This window comes from Alligator sinensis, unplaced genomic scaffold, assembly GCF_000455745.1.
Source record: "Alligator sinensis unplaced genomic scaffold, ASM45574v1 scaffold279_1, whole genome shotgun sequence".
NCBI classification, from domain to species: domain Eukaryota; kingdom Metazoa; phylum Chordata; order Crocodylia; family Alligatoridae; genus Alligator; species Alligator sinensis.
The window spans coordinates 631,837-646,442 of NW_005842434.1; the positions used below are offsets into that span (position 1 = coordinate 631,837).

General features: G+C 43.6%; 1 protein-coding gene across 8 annotated transcripts in view; it reads right to left on the reverse strand.

Annotated features, from left to right (window-relative positions):
- ANO10 (anoctamin 10) overlaps positions 1-13,410 on the reverse strand; it is a 246,716-nt gene extending 233,306 nt beyond the window's left edge. For 2 of the 8 annotated variants that reach the window (XM_006030275.3, XM_025211857.1), the window contains exons 1-5: positions 13,146-13,407; positions 11,894-11,968; positions 10,482-10,634; positions 7,152-7,349; positions 2,325-2,459 (exon numbers count right to left, since the gene is read on the reverse strand). In XM_006030275.3, the coding sequence (XP_006030337.1) occupies positions 2,325-2,459; positions 7,152-7,349; positions 10,482-10,620 (472 nt within the window). In that variant the 5' untranslated portion in view covers positions 10,621-10,634; positions 11,894-11,968; positions 13,146-13,407. The other 6 variants (XM_006030276.3, XM_006030274.3, XM_025211854.1 and 3 more) reach the window with 4 other exon arrangements.
- Between the last annotated feature and the right edge of the window lie 1,196 nt (positions 13,411-14,606).

Below are 14,606 nucleotides of genomic sequence, written 5' to 3' on the forward strand. Positions count from 1 at the left end.
CTAGCCCTGGCCCCAGCCCACAGCTGCAGCCCACCCTGCCCCATGCAGATCCAGGAGGCACATGCCCCGCCACGCCTTCCATGGTACATGCATTGGCAGGAGCTGCCCCCCACCCTGCGCCCCCCCAGACAAGCTGCAGCTCTGTCCCTCGCCCTGCACCAGCCCCTGCCCCGCCCCACTCCCTCCCTCACTGCAGGGGTCTTGCCCCCCATGCCCCTTCCCTCCCCTTCCACCAGAACAGACTTACCAGCTGCATGCAGCTGTATCGGAAATCAGATTGGTATCGACCAATATACTTCCTTAAAAATCGGCTATCGGTATCAGCCCCCAAAATCTCTATTGGTGCACCCCTAAGCAAAAGCCTACCATTCCTCACAGAATGGGTGTTGCTCTGCCAGAAGAAAGGTGCTCCACTGCCACACAGGAGCTCTGAGTGTGGACTTACTAAGTTCTGCCAGTAAAACCAAGTCACGTAGATCAGGCTTTATTCCTGGTCTACAGGGTTTTCATGAACACCACAAACTATGAACATTTTAAATTATACCTTAATAGTAAGTATTGTTTCAATTCAAACTAAAAGGAATAGTAAAATTAAATCTATTGTTACATGTCTTAAAGTAGTCTTAAACAATTACCATATATCTCTTTTTAAATTATCAACACATGAATATTGTTTCTGCTATAAAAGTCATCTCATTCCATAACATTTTTGCTTTTTTACATTTTATAAACAGAAAGCAAGTACCATTTGCTATATATTTGTTAATAGAAACTGCACAGGGACTGGAAATTTAGACTGTGCCAGGGAAAATGGATTAAAAACAAGGGGAGAATGAGGCAGTAAAAGGCACATCTTAAATTTATTATACAGCTCTGCAAATTATCACATACATGACAAATAACTATATGTGGTACATATACCTAGATCTATACAATAGCTGCTCCGAGCAAAATTCATTTTATTGCTCTAACTTAGGTAGACATCGGGGGGCATCTATCATTCAAGTAACTGAAAGTCAGAACATTTCTATTCTTTAGACAATTAACACAGACATATAAAAACAATGTAAATATCATGATTCACAGATATCAAAGCAGTGTTATCAGGAACTGAAGCATCTGTGCCAATGGTCCAGTTCCAGTTTTCCTAAAAATACCTCACTGCTCCCTTCTCCCACAAAACAGAAGTTATAGGAAGAAAAGTAAACTTTCAAGAATTACTTGGAGAATTGTAAGTGAAACCAAATTTTATTTCTCCACAATGCTATATTAATAGCTATGTAAATATGAATTCTGTTTTTGTCATCTCTATAAAGGCAACAATCCAAATGTATCATCTAATCTGAATCACATCAAATAAGAAGGTTCACTGCAAGACCTCTCCAAAAGCAAGATAAAATCTATTCCCGAGATCAATAATTAGTTCATTGTTTAAAATCTGCTTTAAAAAAGATGTTATAATCTAGCCACACAGAATGAGTATTTCATCACTAATATGAGTATTGTATCATACAAGCAGATGTCATTTCATCTCTCTTGATTTTTTCTCTAATGTGATAAAAAGAAAGTTTCCCAACATTTTGGATACCAAAGGTAGAAAATAATGAATGGCAGTTATCAAAATGTATACATGTTATACACAGTTGAAAAGAGCATAATAACGAAATTCCAGAGTCCTAACCTTAAATATTCTTAACTGACAGAGAAATCTAGATACGATTTAACCGATTACAGAAAATAATAAATATGGGAAAATTATTGCATCAAATAATGTTCTTTATCACTAACATTTGGAATTCTGGAGTTCTTCTTCAGCATTATTGTTCAGATAATATCAATCACAATACATATAAAAGCCAAGAAATAATTAGGAAAACCTGTAAAAAGGCATGTGGGAGAACAAAAACAGAAAGTGAGGCAAAAGAAAAAAGTTTAGGCCTAGTAAACAAAGATTGTGTTATGGCCATAAGATTCTGAACTTTCTTGATTCAATCTTCAGATAGATTTTCAGATACATGCATATTACTAATAAATTCCTTACTTAATTTAAATACACAGGGAATATATTAAGAAAAGCAGTTTCCTCAACTGTGTCATGTGGTTTTAAAGTATCCATTTGTCTTTTGAGCAGATCACCAATAAGGTTTTTAAAAAATAAGCTTCATTTCTTTAAAATAAGTTAATAGTATTGGAGAAGTTTTCACTCACAGGCACAGGAAACTGAAAGTTCCCTTTATTTTGCATGTTCATGGTTTCACAATTCCTGATTTTTCACAAATATTACGACAAAGCAGATAAAGAGATTATAAAATGACATTACTTACCAATTGATTTTCCTGGATATAGCTTTGCCTGAGGATAACCAGGGATCATTTTTTCATCTTTGGCTCTCAAATTTTCAAGTTCATGCTTGATTATGTACTGACACTCTGACATTGTAAGGAAATTGTGATTGTCCTCTAAAGCAGAAAGAAAATGCTTTGTAACTTCTTGCCTCAGCATCCCAAAAATGTCAAAGAACATAATTAATTTGGACTCTCAAGACAAAAACTGAAATCAAAATGTCCAGGATCCAAAATACTGCATATCAATGCTATTCAACCAAGTATCTGTTAGAGAAAAGTAATCTTAAAAAAAAAACCACTTTCAGCAATAGAAAACATAGAGGTCAGAGAGAAGTAGTGTAGGAAGGGACCTCCAGAGGTCATCTAGTCCAAACTCCTGCCTGAGGCAGGATACAATACAATATCAATTGTATAGGATATCGACTATCCTATACAATCAATAATCTAAACTCTTTGTAAGACTACCGTCAACGCTGACATAACACAACACATAACACCCTAATCTGACACAGGTAAAGCAAGCATGCAGTCAATGTTCTGCTTCTAGAAAAAGTTAATACCCCGCTACAGACAAAGGCCAAAACCCTCACAGGCCATATCAATCTGACCGTGGGGTAAAATTCCTTCCTGACCCCAAATATGATGACCAGTCTGACCCTGAGTTGAGAAGCAAGACCATCTAGTCAGAAACCTCCAGCTTGGGCCCCAGCAGGAGCACTGACAGAGCTATCCCTGGGGGGTGCAAATCGGGGCAACTGCCCCAGGCCCTGTGCTTTGGGAGGCCCCCACGGAGTGGGGTGGAGCAGCAGCAGCACGGAGCAGGGCGGAGCAGTGGTTCTGCATCCAGCCACTCGCAACCCCTCTCCCCGCTGCTGCCGCCAATACTGGTGGCAGCTTCTTCGGGTCCAGGGCCCATGGGATGGGAGCAGGCATGGAGCCCCACAACGGGCTGATTTGCCCTGGGCCCCGCACTTTGCTAGGGTCACCTCTGAGCACTAGCATAACCCAACTGAAACATTTCAAACAGCGCACTTTTAATCTGAATAACTAAGTGCCTTGAAAGAATACCAAAAAAGGATTCCTGCTCGTAAGAGTGTTATCCATCTGAATTTCTGCTCCTCTGTACATATAATTCTGACAGGAGTCTCATTTTGGGGTCTTAGATCCTCAGTGTAAAATAGGTGACACTGTTCAGTTATTTCACCTTCTGAGGGCAAAGCCGTATAAAAGAGCACATGCCAGATACTTAGTAGCAGTTACACACCCACCTCCACTGGCTACAAATACTGTCTTTTATGGAAGGTGAAGTTCACAGAATGATGAACCAATTCAAAATGATTAGTCATGACCAAAAATTAGTAAGAAAGTATAAGCAATGAAAAACCTTAAGACAGATCATTTTGAACTCTAAGGAGGTTGAATTGGAAGTCCTGTTGGAATTTTGTCTTCAGATAACCCTTTTTCTCCTAATAAAGATACCATCCAATTGGATTTCTATTCTCGGAGAATAAAAATGATGTCCTTAAAAAAATACTAGGTAAGAATATAATAAAGAAGCAGGAGGAAAACCAAAGCCAATAGAGAGAATGAGACTTATAACGTTATATACAATAATTGGAACATGTGAATCCTCAATAAGATCACACTCAAAAAGGTCAGCGTGCCTTCTGTATGCTAACAATATGCATCTTAATGTTTTCTTTCAAGACTGAGATTTGAGAGCAGCACCTCGTGGATATGGCAGAAGTCGAATCTGTCCTTTTGACTAAATGCCTGCATCCAACATTTACTGTCCAGCTTTACAGAAAAGACATCTAGCTAGATTCTCAGATTCCCAGCTTTATCTCATAATTTACATCCCTAGAATTTGGATACCATTCCTTTTGGATAGTGTCCTTATAAATAGCGTCCACAGCTTATCACCTCAAGATTAGAGTAATGGAATGCACTCTACTGCTTAAACCCATTCAGTCTTGAATCTTGGATAGAAACAGAAGGCTACTTGGAAAGTGGAACAGCTATCAAAAGCAAACTAAAAACTTGTACTCCATAATATGCACTGTCTGGTTGTAGATTTCCAGGTGAAGTTTAAGGCCCTGGCTCTGTCTATTATAGCTCTAAAATTACTTAGGAATTACATAGCTAAAAGATAATCTCACTCCCCATACCCTACTGCCATATTGCAATCAGCAGAAATGCTCGAGCTGAGCCCCTCTGGTATAAAGGAAATGGGCACTAATGGCAGAGCATCCCTTATAAAGGCTTACCAAATTTGAAATTTACTCCATACCATAGTTCAAAATAATCCAAACTGGACATTGGAAATATCAACTTTTTTGGATAGATCTGAAAATAGGAAGAGTGAGGCATACAGAGAATTAGAAGGGTGAAGAACTGATGGATAGGGAGGGAAACTGGTGCATTTAAGTTGTATTTTTTTAAGTTATGTCAAAGACATCTAAAATACATGGATAGGCACCTTTTAAGCATTTTTAGAATATTAAATAAGTAAATACACATGTGAGATAAATAAGCAAGTGAGCCTTGGCATGCTCTTTCAATGCCAGGATCACCAAGGAAGAAAGGAAAATGCACTGGTACATTGTTTTTTTGATAACAACACTGGTGTCAAATAATGGTGTCAAAATCCACAACAAACAGAATTAACTTTCTAGTGTCTTTACTCGTTAGAAATAGAACTTTAACTATCCACATTTTCACTATTAAGATAAGGGCCCCACTGAAATAGACATAAAAATGTTGGCAAGATTAAAGGTGGAACAGTGCAGTCTTGGAGAGCAGGTGTGTTGCCAAGCCTACAAGGAAGGTCTAGGATGCCTTTGCAGGTGGTATTATCAGAGAAATGTATTAATATATTTAGCAGTAACTTCAACATTCAAAACAAAAAGAGAAGAATGGTCACTTACACAATCATCTCACAATCTAATCCGTACAAACCTGAAGTCTATAATTTCTTATGCTATAAAGAGATAGTTAGTCATGTTACTCTGAAGTCAGGCTTTTTATGCTAGTTGCTTGATTCCAATTCCAAATGTTTAATGTCTAAACATAATGAAGCAAAATATTCCCATTTTTCCAGCTAATCATAATTCAGTAAGCCAAACATTCACTCACAAGTTATTTAACCAAGAAATCAACCACAGAACCTTGGAAAAACAGAACTTCAAGTTAGTCCAACCCCTGTTCAGGACAAAAAATCATCTGTCACTCTAAATCATTTCAGACAAAGGTTTAGCCAACTTGCACTCATCCAATGACAGAGATTCTATAACTTCCATAGACAATCTGCTCCAGTGCTTAACTATCCTCATAAAAGAATTAAGAAAAATGTTCTTACTTCCTATTTTAGACTAATAATCATGGACATGTAGACTACTTTCTTTTTAGGATTTTGTCATTTTCTACATAACTTTTCAAATCAATAAATGATCACTCATCATATAAAAAAAATGAAGTACATTCCAAAACTAAGGGTCAGCCAGAGACAGGAACTATGGATTAATTCCGCGATATAGTCTGAATTTTTATAGGTCAAAAAGATTATATAAGCACTGTCTTATTTCATCTGTCTTTGTTAAAAGAAACAAAATGGCAATTAAACAGTTGACTAGTGTCCTTATTCATTAATCTTCAATCCTAATTTTACTTATTAGATGTTCTCCCCAATAAAGGCTCAGAGCAGCTTTCACTAACACAGAATAAAAACAAGTGAAATATTAAAATAAAATATGAAACAAGAACTCCCTAAACAATACTGCTGTCTAGCCTTGCTTTCTAAATGCCTGCCCAAACAGGAAGGCTTTGCAGTACATCTGGAAAATGTCCAGGCTTGGGCTCTGGTAGAATGCAAGGGGAAAGGAGTTCTATAAATGCATGGTTGTCAGCCAGGGGTATGTATACCCCTAGAGTTACTTAAAAGGGTTGTAGGGGGTACACGGAACTCTGCACGCGTGCATGCAGCTGCAGCGCAGCACATGGGTGGCCAGGACACAGCCCGGCCACGTAGAGAGCAGCTGGTTCTGGCGGATAAGTTTGTTGTGGGGGGAGGGGGAGGAGAGGGACAGGGATGCCCAGCCAGGGCAGGGTGCAGGATTGAGACACACAGGGTGGGGTGACTCCTGCCACTATGCACACCCTGGGAGGGCATAGGGGGCATGAGCTCCCAGATCTGTACGCGGGGTGAGGCTGTGCTTGGGGAGGGTGGCGGTGGAATTGTGGGGGAATTGTGGGGGCTACAGTAAATTTTGGGGTGGCTGCAGTGCCCCCCTCCCCGTAGCCCCACTCCCATACGCCCCCCACAGTGAGGGAGGGAGTGGGGCTGGAACAGGGGTAGGCACTGCCCAGACAGGGCACAGCATGGGACAGAGCTGTGAGCAGCTCGTCCAGGGGGCGCGAGCAGGGGTGGGGACAGGTCCTGATGCTGCATGCACCTAAGGAGGGCATGGGGTGGGGAGGCGGTGCGTGCTGGGCTGTTCCCAGCAGAGTTGTTGGGCTGGAACACACTAGAAGTGGGAGTCGGGCTGGGTTACGGCAAATTTTGGAGCGGCTGCAGCCCCCACATAGCCCTCCCCACAGCACTGTCACCTCCCACCCCGAGCACAGCCCGGCCCAGCCCACCCACCCCCACCAGGAACAGCCCAGTGCAGCCCCAGCAGCATCCTGCCCATGCCCTGTACACAGACCCAGGAGCATGCGCCCCACTATGTGCCCAGAAGGGGTACACTTGTTAAAAAGGGTTGAAAACTGCTGCTGTAAATGATTCAGGAAGAAACCCAAAATGCTCACCTGCAAAATCTTTGAAAGTTTTCCTACTGCTATATGTAAAGGTTCTCATTGAGTTATCATTACACTCTTTAACCAGTCCCACAGTTTCAGCTCCCAGCAGCAGCCTTAAGTAAGAGGCTCCAACAAGATAGATATTTTCATTTCCATCTATTTTTCCTCCATCTTCTTTTGCCAATGGTTTAACCAACAGCTGGGCACCTTTGTAGGATAAAGGCACACATCAAAAAATATTTATTTTAATCCATATCACTTTAAAACCAAACCTGTTTAATGTAAAGCACCCAAAACTCTCTAAGGCAATAGGAATTTACAGTTCACAGCATCTGACAAGAGGCATTCACCACTTTTCAGGATTAGGTCTGGATTTTGTTTGACTCTTGTAAAAATCCTGACCAATTGGAACTTGCAGGAGAACCAACAGGCAACTGACAGTGAGGTATATGGAGGACAGTTACCCGGCAATGTTTATTTAGAGACTATAAGCAAGCCTAATTTATACAGCCCAATCTACTTTGACAAGTTATTCATATGAGTGAGGTTTATAGCTCTTTTAATAGAAATATCACCTACATTTATATATAAGGCCTAGAAGCAAATCTATGGCCATAGTGCAATACCCACTGAAGTCCCAATGATTTTGTACCTGGGATATAAGTAAAATAAGGCCTAGATTCCTTCTGCAAACCTTTTTACCCTGAGCCATTTACAGTTCATAGAAATCTGATTGTATACACTTTTCCCCTTATTGTTTAAATATACAATTCTATTTGTGTATAACGGATAAAATTTTAGAGGGTGCCAGGCAAAAAGGTAATTTGGGAAAGTCTGGTGACACTTTGTTTCCAGCAATACAGAAGACAGATCATGCATCTATACCTAATACTGTAAATAAACATTATAGCAACTCATAAATTTATGAAGAACTATCACTGTGATACTGAAAAATCTGTTTTGAAGTAGAAAAATGAATGTTCCACCAAGATATGGAAATAGAGTGGTGTCATAACCCAAAGGTATGATTGTGTGTGCGCTTCGGCACTAGAATTATCCCCGCCAAATTACAGAGTTTTCTGCTGCAGAGGAGAACCCCGGTGCAAGGAAGAGTTTCCCACCAATTTGTAGCTTCCTTTGCAGAGTGCATTGCTCAAGTTGCAAGGGAAATGCACGGTGCAAAGGAGTTCCCGCCACCCGCATGCAAATTTGTTCCCCGTTATTGGCTAGTTCTAAATTATTCCCACGTGGCGACTAACGATTGGCCTGTTAGCTGTATAAGAGGCTTGAGCGGTTTCCGCCCAAGCCGAAGAGGACTCCACATCCGTCTCGTGGGGACTCTGGGTACACGGCAGGGTAACAGAAACCCCGTGTGAGATTCAGAGGAGTTTGGCGACCTGATCCATCGCCCACCTCTTTCCGTCTTCGAGCGATAATTCTTTATAAGACGTATCTACGAAGTTTCCATTTCGGTGGCGCGCTTGTCCAGGGCATCCGGAGCTCTGTTTCCGTGGAGCCTAACGAACTCCACATGATCGTTCGTGTTGTCTTTGTCTGTAACCGCAACTCAAGCAAGTTTTCCAGCCTGCACCGCAACCATCTCCGGTGTAAGTAAACAATCTTTAAATCTACCGCTACGAGTCTGTGCCTAATTCTACGTTGACGCGCGCCCTCTCCGACCCCGCGTGCCTGGGCTGCTGGCCACAGCCCGCGTGTAGCACGAAAAAGGGCCCGGCTCGCGCCTGGCCCGCACAAGTGGTATTCCCAAACTCTAGGTTATAGTCTACTTTAAGATGTACAAATTATTCTAAGTGCAAATTACTTAGTCCTGCTTTATTTGTATAAACTGTATCTGTGAAATATATCCTTTCACTCCAATACTTACAAATTTCCTGGAGTGGCTCAAGAAAGGACACTCTACAGGTTATAATTTAAACAGATTCACTAAAATTTCCTTTCACTCCTGAAATAGTATTGATTTTGTTGCGTTCCAGAAAAGATGATGCCCTAGATTTGTTAATCATAATCCCGAATTTTTATTTTTTTAAAGAAATGTTTCATGTTCCAAGCCAAATCAGCCACATCAAGTCCAAATCCATGAGTCAGTCCAGAACCATAAGTGACCCTACAACCAGCAAACATCCTCCACCCCCACCAGGGGCTTCAGATATTTCCAAAGTCTTTTGGCAGGCATCCTACATGCAGGCCCAAGCCCAGTGGCTTGGGGTTTGGATGCCCCCAAGTTTTGCCTGCCCTCAGCCATATGGCCGCAGAAGCAAGCTAGAGAGGAGCCTCCTATTTCCATAAAGTGGGCTTTAAGCCCCAACAACTCAGCGGGTACTAAACCACGCCAGAAGCGCAGTTATCCCCGAGAACACTTAAGTAAAACTGCCTTCTTGGACCCAGATACATGATGTTTCCCCTGCCAGGTAAGTAAAGCATAATCCCCAATTTTCTAGCATAGTGAAAAAACGAGAGACGCAAACCCATTGCATTCAGTGTCCATTACTCTCAGTCCCTCTCAGCACCAACTCTTTTTCAAGTCACAGTGAGCCACTACCCTTGCATACATTTAGACTTTGAAGCATCCCAGGACTCATGACAAGAACACCCAGTTCCAGTCATGAGTGAGGGCTAATTAGCACATGGATCCTTTGTGCAGGATATCTGGAATACACGCACATATGGAACAGTGCTGAGCTGTGGGGTCATCATGGCTTAAAACACTGTTGACTCACTGGGGCCCAGCCCAATGAACTGTCATAAATTATGAGCCTTTGGCTTTGGACTAACGTCATGTGAGGTTTATACTATGTATAAGTAGATGCCAAAGTGCTGCTCAAAAGTGTGTTCATGGAGTACATGTGCTAAAACTTGCATCAGTTTAAAAAAAAAGGGTAACATGCATTAATCCTGGATGAACTAAGTGCATGGGTACTATGTACAAATTGCTACAGCCATTTTTCATTTTAAAGTTGTTGTTTTCTATTTTGCTCTTCATTACCTTGTGCTCAGGTAGAGCAGGGTCTGACATTAGAGAGAGAAGAAAGGGAGAGAAAGAAACAGAGATCAAAGGGGCTACCCGACCCCCACGACAGATTTATTTTCCCTGGTGCAGCAGTGGGAGGGGGACAAATTCAAGGCAAACCTCCAATAATCAGATTCTATACCTGGAAAATTATAACAAATTTATACATTTTTCATCCACAGAATCTAATTATTGGGGGGCTGTCTTATAATCAGGGCTGTTTTCTATTTGTGAAAATATGGTAACCTTGAACCTGTTCCAATAATATGAACTAGCACAATTTTAATATGCCAAAGAGTCATTATACTCACCTCCATTTTTCTTTTTGTCCTCAATTCTTTGAGTGAGCCATTCTTTGGTTTCTTCTTTGGTATCTTTTGCTAGCTCAATTACTACTAAAGGCCTGAAATGAGGCTCAAAAGTATCAAATGCAGACCAGCTTTCCTTCATCTTTGAACAACTGGCTAAACACAAAAGAACAACAGACATACCAATGATCAAAATACTTGTGATACAATCTGTAGAACACACAAATCTTGCGACAGTGATTGACAATGTTTGCACCTAGCACAGGAACGAGTGTATACAATACAGATAGCATACTTAGTCTGCTGGAGAGAGTGCCATTCAGCACTTGAACAATCTCTACTGGTTGTCACTTGGACCAATGTTGAGCTACTTTTATTAGCAGCTACATCCTGTTCTCCATCCATTGCTGCCATTTATGACACAACAGTGGTGGTGAGAAATCAAAGGAAAATAAATAGCAATGATGAAAAAAGGGCACTCAAGCAGTCTCCTTTTTCCCCAGCAAAGAGGAAAAAATCAGAGAGGACTCCCATAACTAGGGAAGGAATGTAGTCACCAACAGCATATTTGTTAGAGAATTAAAGCATTAATAAAAGAGAAAATTAATTAAGCAGCTATGTATTGTAATTTATTTGGTTTAATTCACCCTCTTGAGTATTTTTTGATCCTAATAAGAGTATGAATTAAAATGTGTAGGTCTAGGAAGAGCACACACCAACTGCTGAAACTTCCTTAGCCTGACAAAGGGTTTTTGAACCCGAAAGCTTGCTTAATAACTATTCTCCAACCATTTGGGTTGGTCTAATAAAAAGATATCAAATTCACCCAAGGAACCTTGTCTGCCTAGGTCTAGGCGATACATTTTCATTATAATCTTGCAAGTCTCTGATAAGTAAAGCCTCACAAGCTGTTAGATGGATAATAAAATAGCATTGCCATTTGACAGATGGGTAAAGTAAGGCACAGAGAGGTTAAGTGACTGACATTTAAGTGTAAGCCAGAAATAAAAAAAGTTAAAGCCAGATTGCAAAGAAATTTAGGTATGATATTGCTCAAGTTTTCTCCCCATTCATCTTTGCCATTTATTCTTTGCACACAGCTTTATATGCAAGTAGCCCCACTGGCCTCAACTAAAACTTTATACTGACACTATCCCTTACATTTCTAAATAAATGGTGCTGTGACAATGAATGAACCGTCTTCTCTATGCTTCACAGAAAAAATTAAGAGGCACTGTCCAAAATAAAATTGGGCATCTGCTGATCTGCCTGTTCAAGCCACAGCAACGGACACCAGATATCATGTTACTAGGTGACAATATTTTGCCATTAACTTCAACAGGGCCAGGATTTCACCCCATTAGTCTTCACTTTAAGTCCTGTTATGCTCTTATTCAGTCAACAAGATATCGTACCTGTGCAGGAACCCTTCACTGAACGAGCCAATCACCCAACGTCCTGTATTCACATGACAACTTCTCCCAGTTTCCCTGTGAAACACACAGGAAAGGGTATTTATTGCCAGTGCCAAGTACGCTACAATTTACAGGCTTCTTGACAATATAAGACTCAGGTCAAAAGAAAATGTATTCTGTCTTCTTCTTCTGATGTAAAAATAAAATCAGATTTTAAAAGTCCAATTTACTTTTTATCATTTACATCATGCTGGACACTTTTGCCTGGGACAATGAAATTAGCCCCATCAGTTTCCTCTGCATTTGACAAGGCAGGCTGAGCAGCTGAATCTCTTGCAAAACACGACACCCACATGGTATTTTTGGGCTACTATGTTGAAGAAAACATGCGCATGTTCTTTTTTAAAAGCGGTTTGTAAAAAATTGAAGACCGACATCATTACAAATCAAAGCGATTCACAGAACATATCGGTCCACATCCTAGATCGGTGCTTCCACTTCTGATGGGAGGCCACCCAAGGTTAAGACTCAAGGCACCTGTGCCAGCTCTTCGCTGTCACTCATTTCTCCCCGACAGAAGACTAAATGAGCAATTCTTCTGTGGCCAAGAGCTCAGAAAGCAAAACAGCTACCCCAACTATGGGCAAGCTGGGGGTGGTCCTGCTTTGAGCAGGGATTGGCCTATGTGCCCTGCTGAGGTCCCTTCCAGCCCAGATTTTCTACAGTTGTACCAAAGCTTGCTCCAGAACAGATTTCCCCCCTCCCCAAACTGTGCAAAATCATCCATGCAGAATCTCCAGTGTGGTTTTGCAAATCCTGTGCAGGCATTTGCATGCCCAGCACAGCGCAGCACCCCTGGAAGGACCTCAAGGCACCCCAGGGTGCAGCGATAGCCCCCCTGGATGCGAATCGCTGCTCTGGGTGCAAATTTGTCCAAGGACCCTGGGGCAAAGGGGGCGAGAGCAGGCTGGGCAACCAGAGCAAGGGGCCCTGTCACAAATGGGCGCTTCCCGCACCGCCGCCCTGGCCCCAGAGCTCCCAACCCGCTAACGGCTGCCCGTGACGTAGCCGCGTTCCATGCCGGCAACCGCCGCAGCCTCAACGGCTCCTTCCCCTGGCGCTACGTGCGTGGGGGGAGGGGAGGGCGGGAGGCCCCCGACCCCGCGGGATCAGCCCGCACCCGCCATCCCCGCTGCTCACACCGAGGGCGGCAGAAAGCAGGACGGAGGCTCCGCGCCGCCTTCGCACTCACCCGCCGCGGCCCGACTCCACGTCCGCAGGGAAGGGCGGGTGGAGCCGAAGCGGGAGCGGGAGCGAGGGCAGAGGTGGACCGGGGCGATGCAAGGAGGCTGCGTTGCGGCGGGGGGCGGGGCCACACGCACCAAGGGGGCAGGGGCGGGCTGGAGCGACTCCAGGCAGCTTTCAGCGCTTGGCCCCGCCCCCTCGGGCTTGGGCCCGCCTCCACTGGAGTCAGTTAGGGGGTTCGTGCCTCGCGTGGGGGGCAATTGCTCCGTCGCCGCCTACGTCAGAGGTGGTGCCCCCCCTTCCCCCCCCCAACTGCCCGCTCCAGTGTTGACAGGCCTACGAGCATTACCCTCTCTGTAGGATAAAATCCACCTTTGTGCAATGTACGATGGATGATCTGAAAAGTGTTCACAATTGTAAGCGGTTCTTTGGGCAATCCAAAATTACCCCCAAAACCTTGTTGTTTGTGAGGCACCGAATTGATGCAGGGCATGCAAAACCCGTATTGCTCTGGAGGAGTCTTAACTGACTTCGGGGTTGGCCGGCAGCACTTCCTTATGGCTGCTTGCCTGGAAATACAGAAATGCTTCCATTATGATGACCCAGTGCTCATTCACGCACTGGCGCTTTACAAGTGAACAATATCAAATAAATAAGAAAAAGACTTATTTGTGTGCTCATTTGCATATTTTTTCAGCATACAGTCGTTTTTCAGCAAATACAATAGTTTTGAAGTTCCAATATGATAATTTTGTATTTCAGACCGGCAACACTGGCCCCCTCACAGGGCAGGGGGGCTCCCCAAGGGGCTGCCTCAGGGTGCAAGCCCATCCACAGCCTTCGCACAGCCCCCTGGTAGTCCTGCACAGCCACCCCACGGCATGCTGGCCTGTGTTTTTGCCATCACGCGTTCTGCACTAGCGTGCTCGTGGAAAGGGGCCATCTTCCCCATGAACACCTCATGCCTCCCGAGGCTGGGGGCCACAGCGATTGCCCGCAGGCAGTGGTGGTGGCACAGGGGGCGTGGCAGCAGCGAGTGGGGACTGCCCACAGATGGCTGCGGTGGTGTCAGCAGCGGGCAAGGGGGTGCGTGGCAATCGGCAATTGGCAACTGCCCACAGACGCCGATGTGCACCCATGTGTACCCCCTACGCGTCACCTGTGGTCTTCCCAATGCCTGCTTGGGGTTAGGCACCATTCCACTTCTTCTCCTCTCCCTTTACCTGGCTGTTCCCTTTTCATTCATGTCTTGATCAGAGGCACAATCCTGCACACTCACATCTCGGTGTCCCACACTTCGCCCCAGTGAGAACTGCTAACTTCACAACAGGGCCTTCTGTAATGCCCTGCAATCCAGAAAACACAAGTCTGCCATTTTGACACAGAGATGTAGGAGAGCAGGGGTCAAGCATATGGCCCGCAAGCAGGCTTGGGCCCCTGGAACCACTGCATCCAGCCTGCCGGTAGT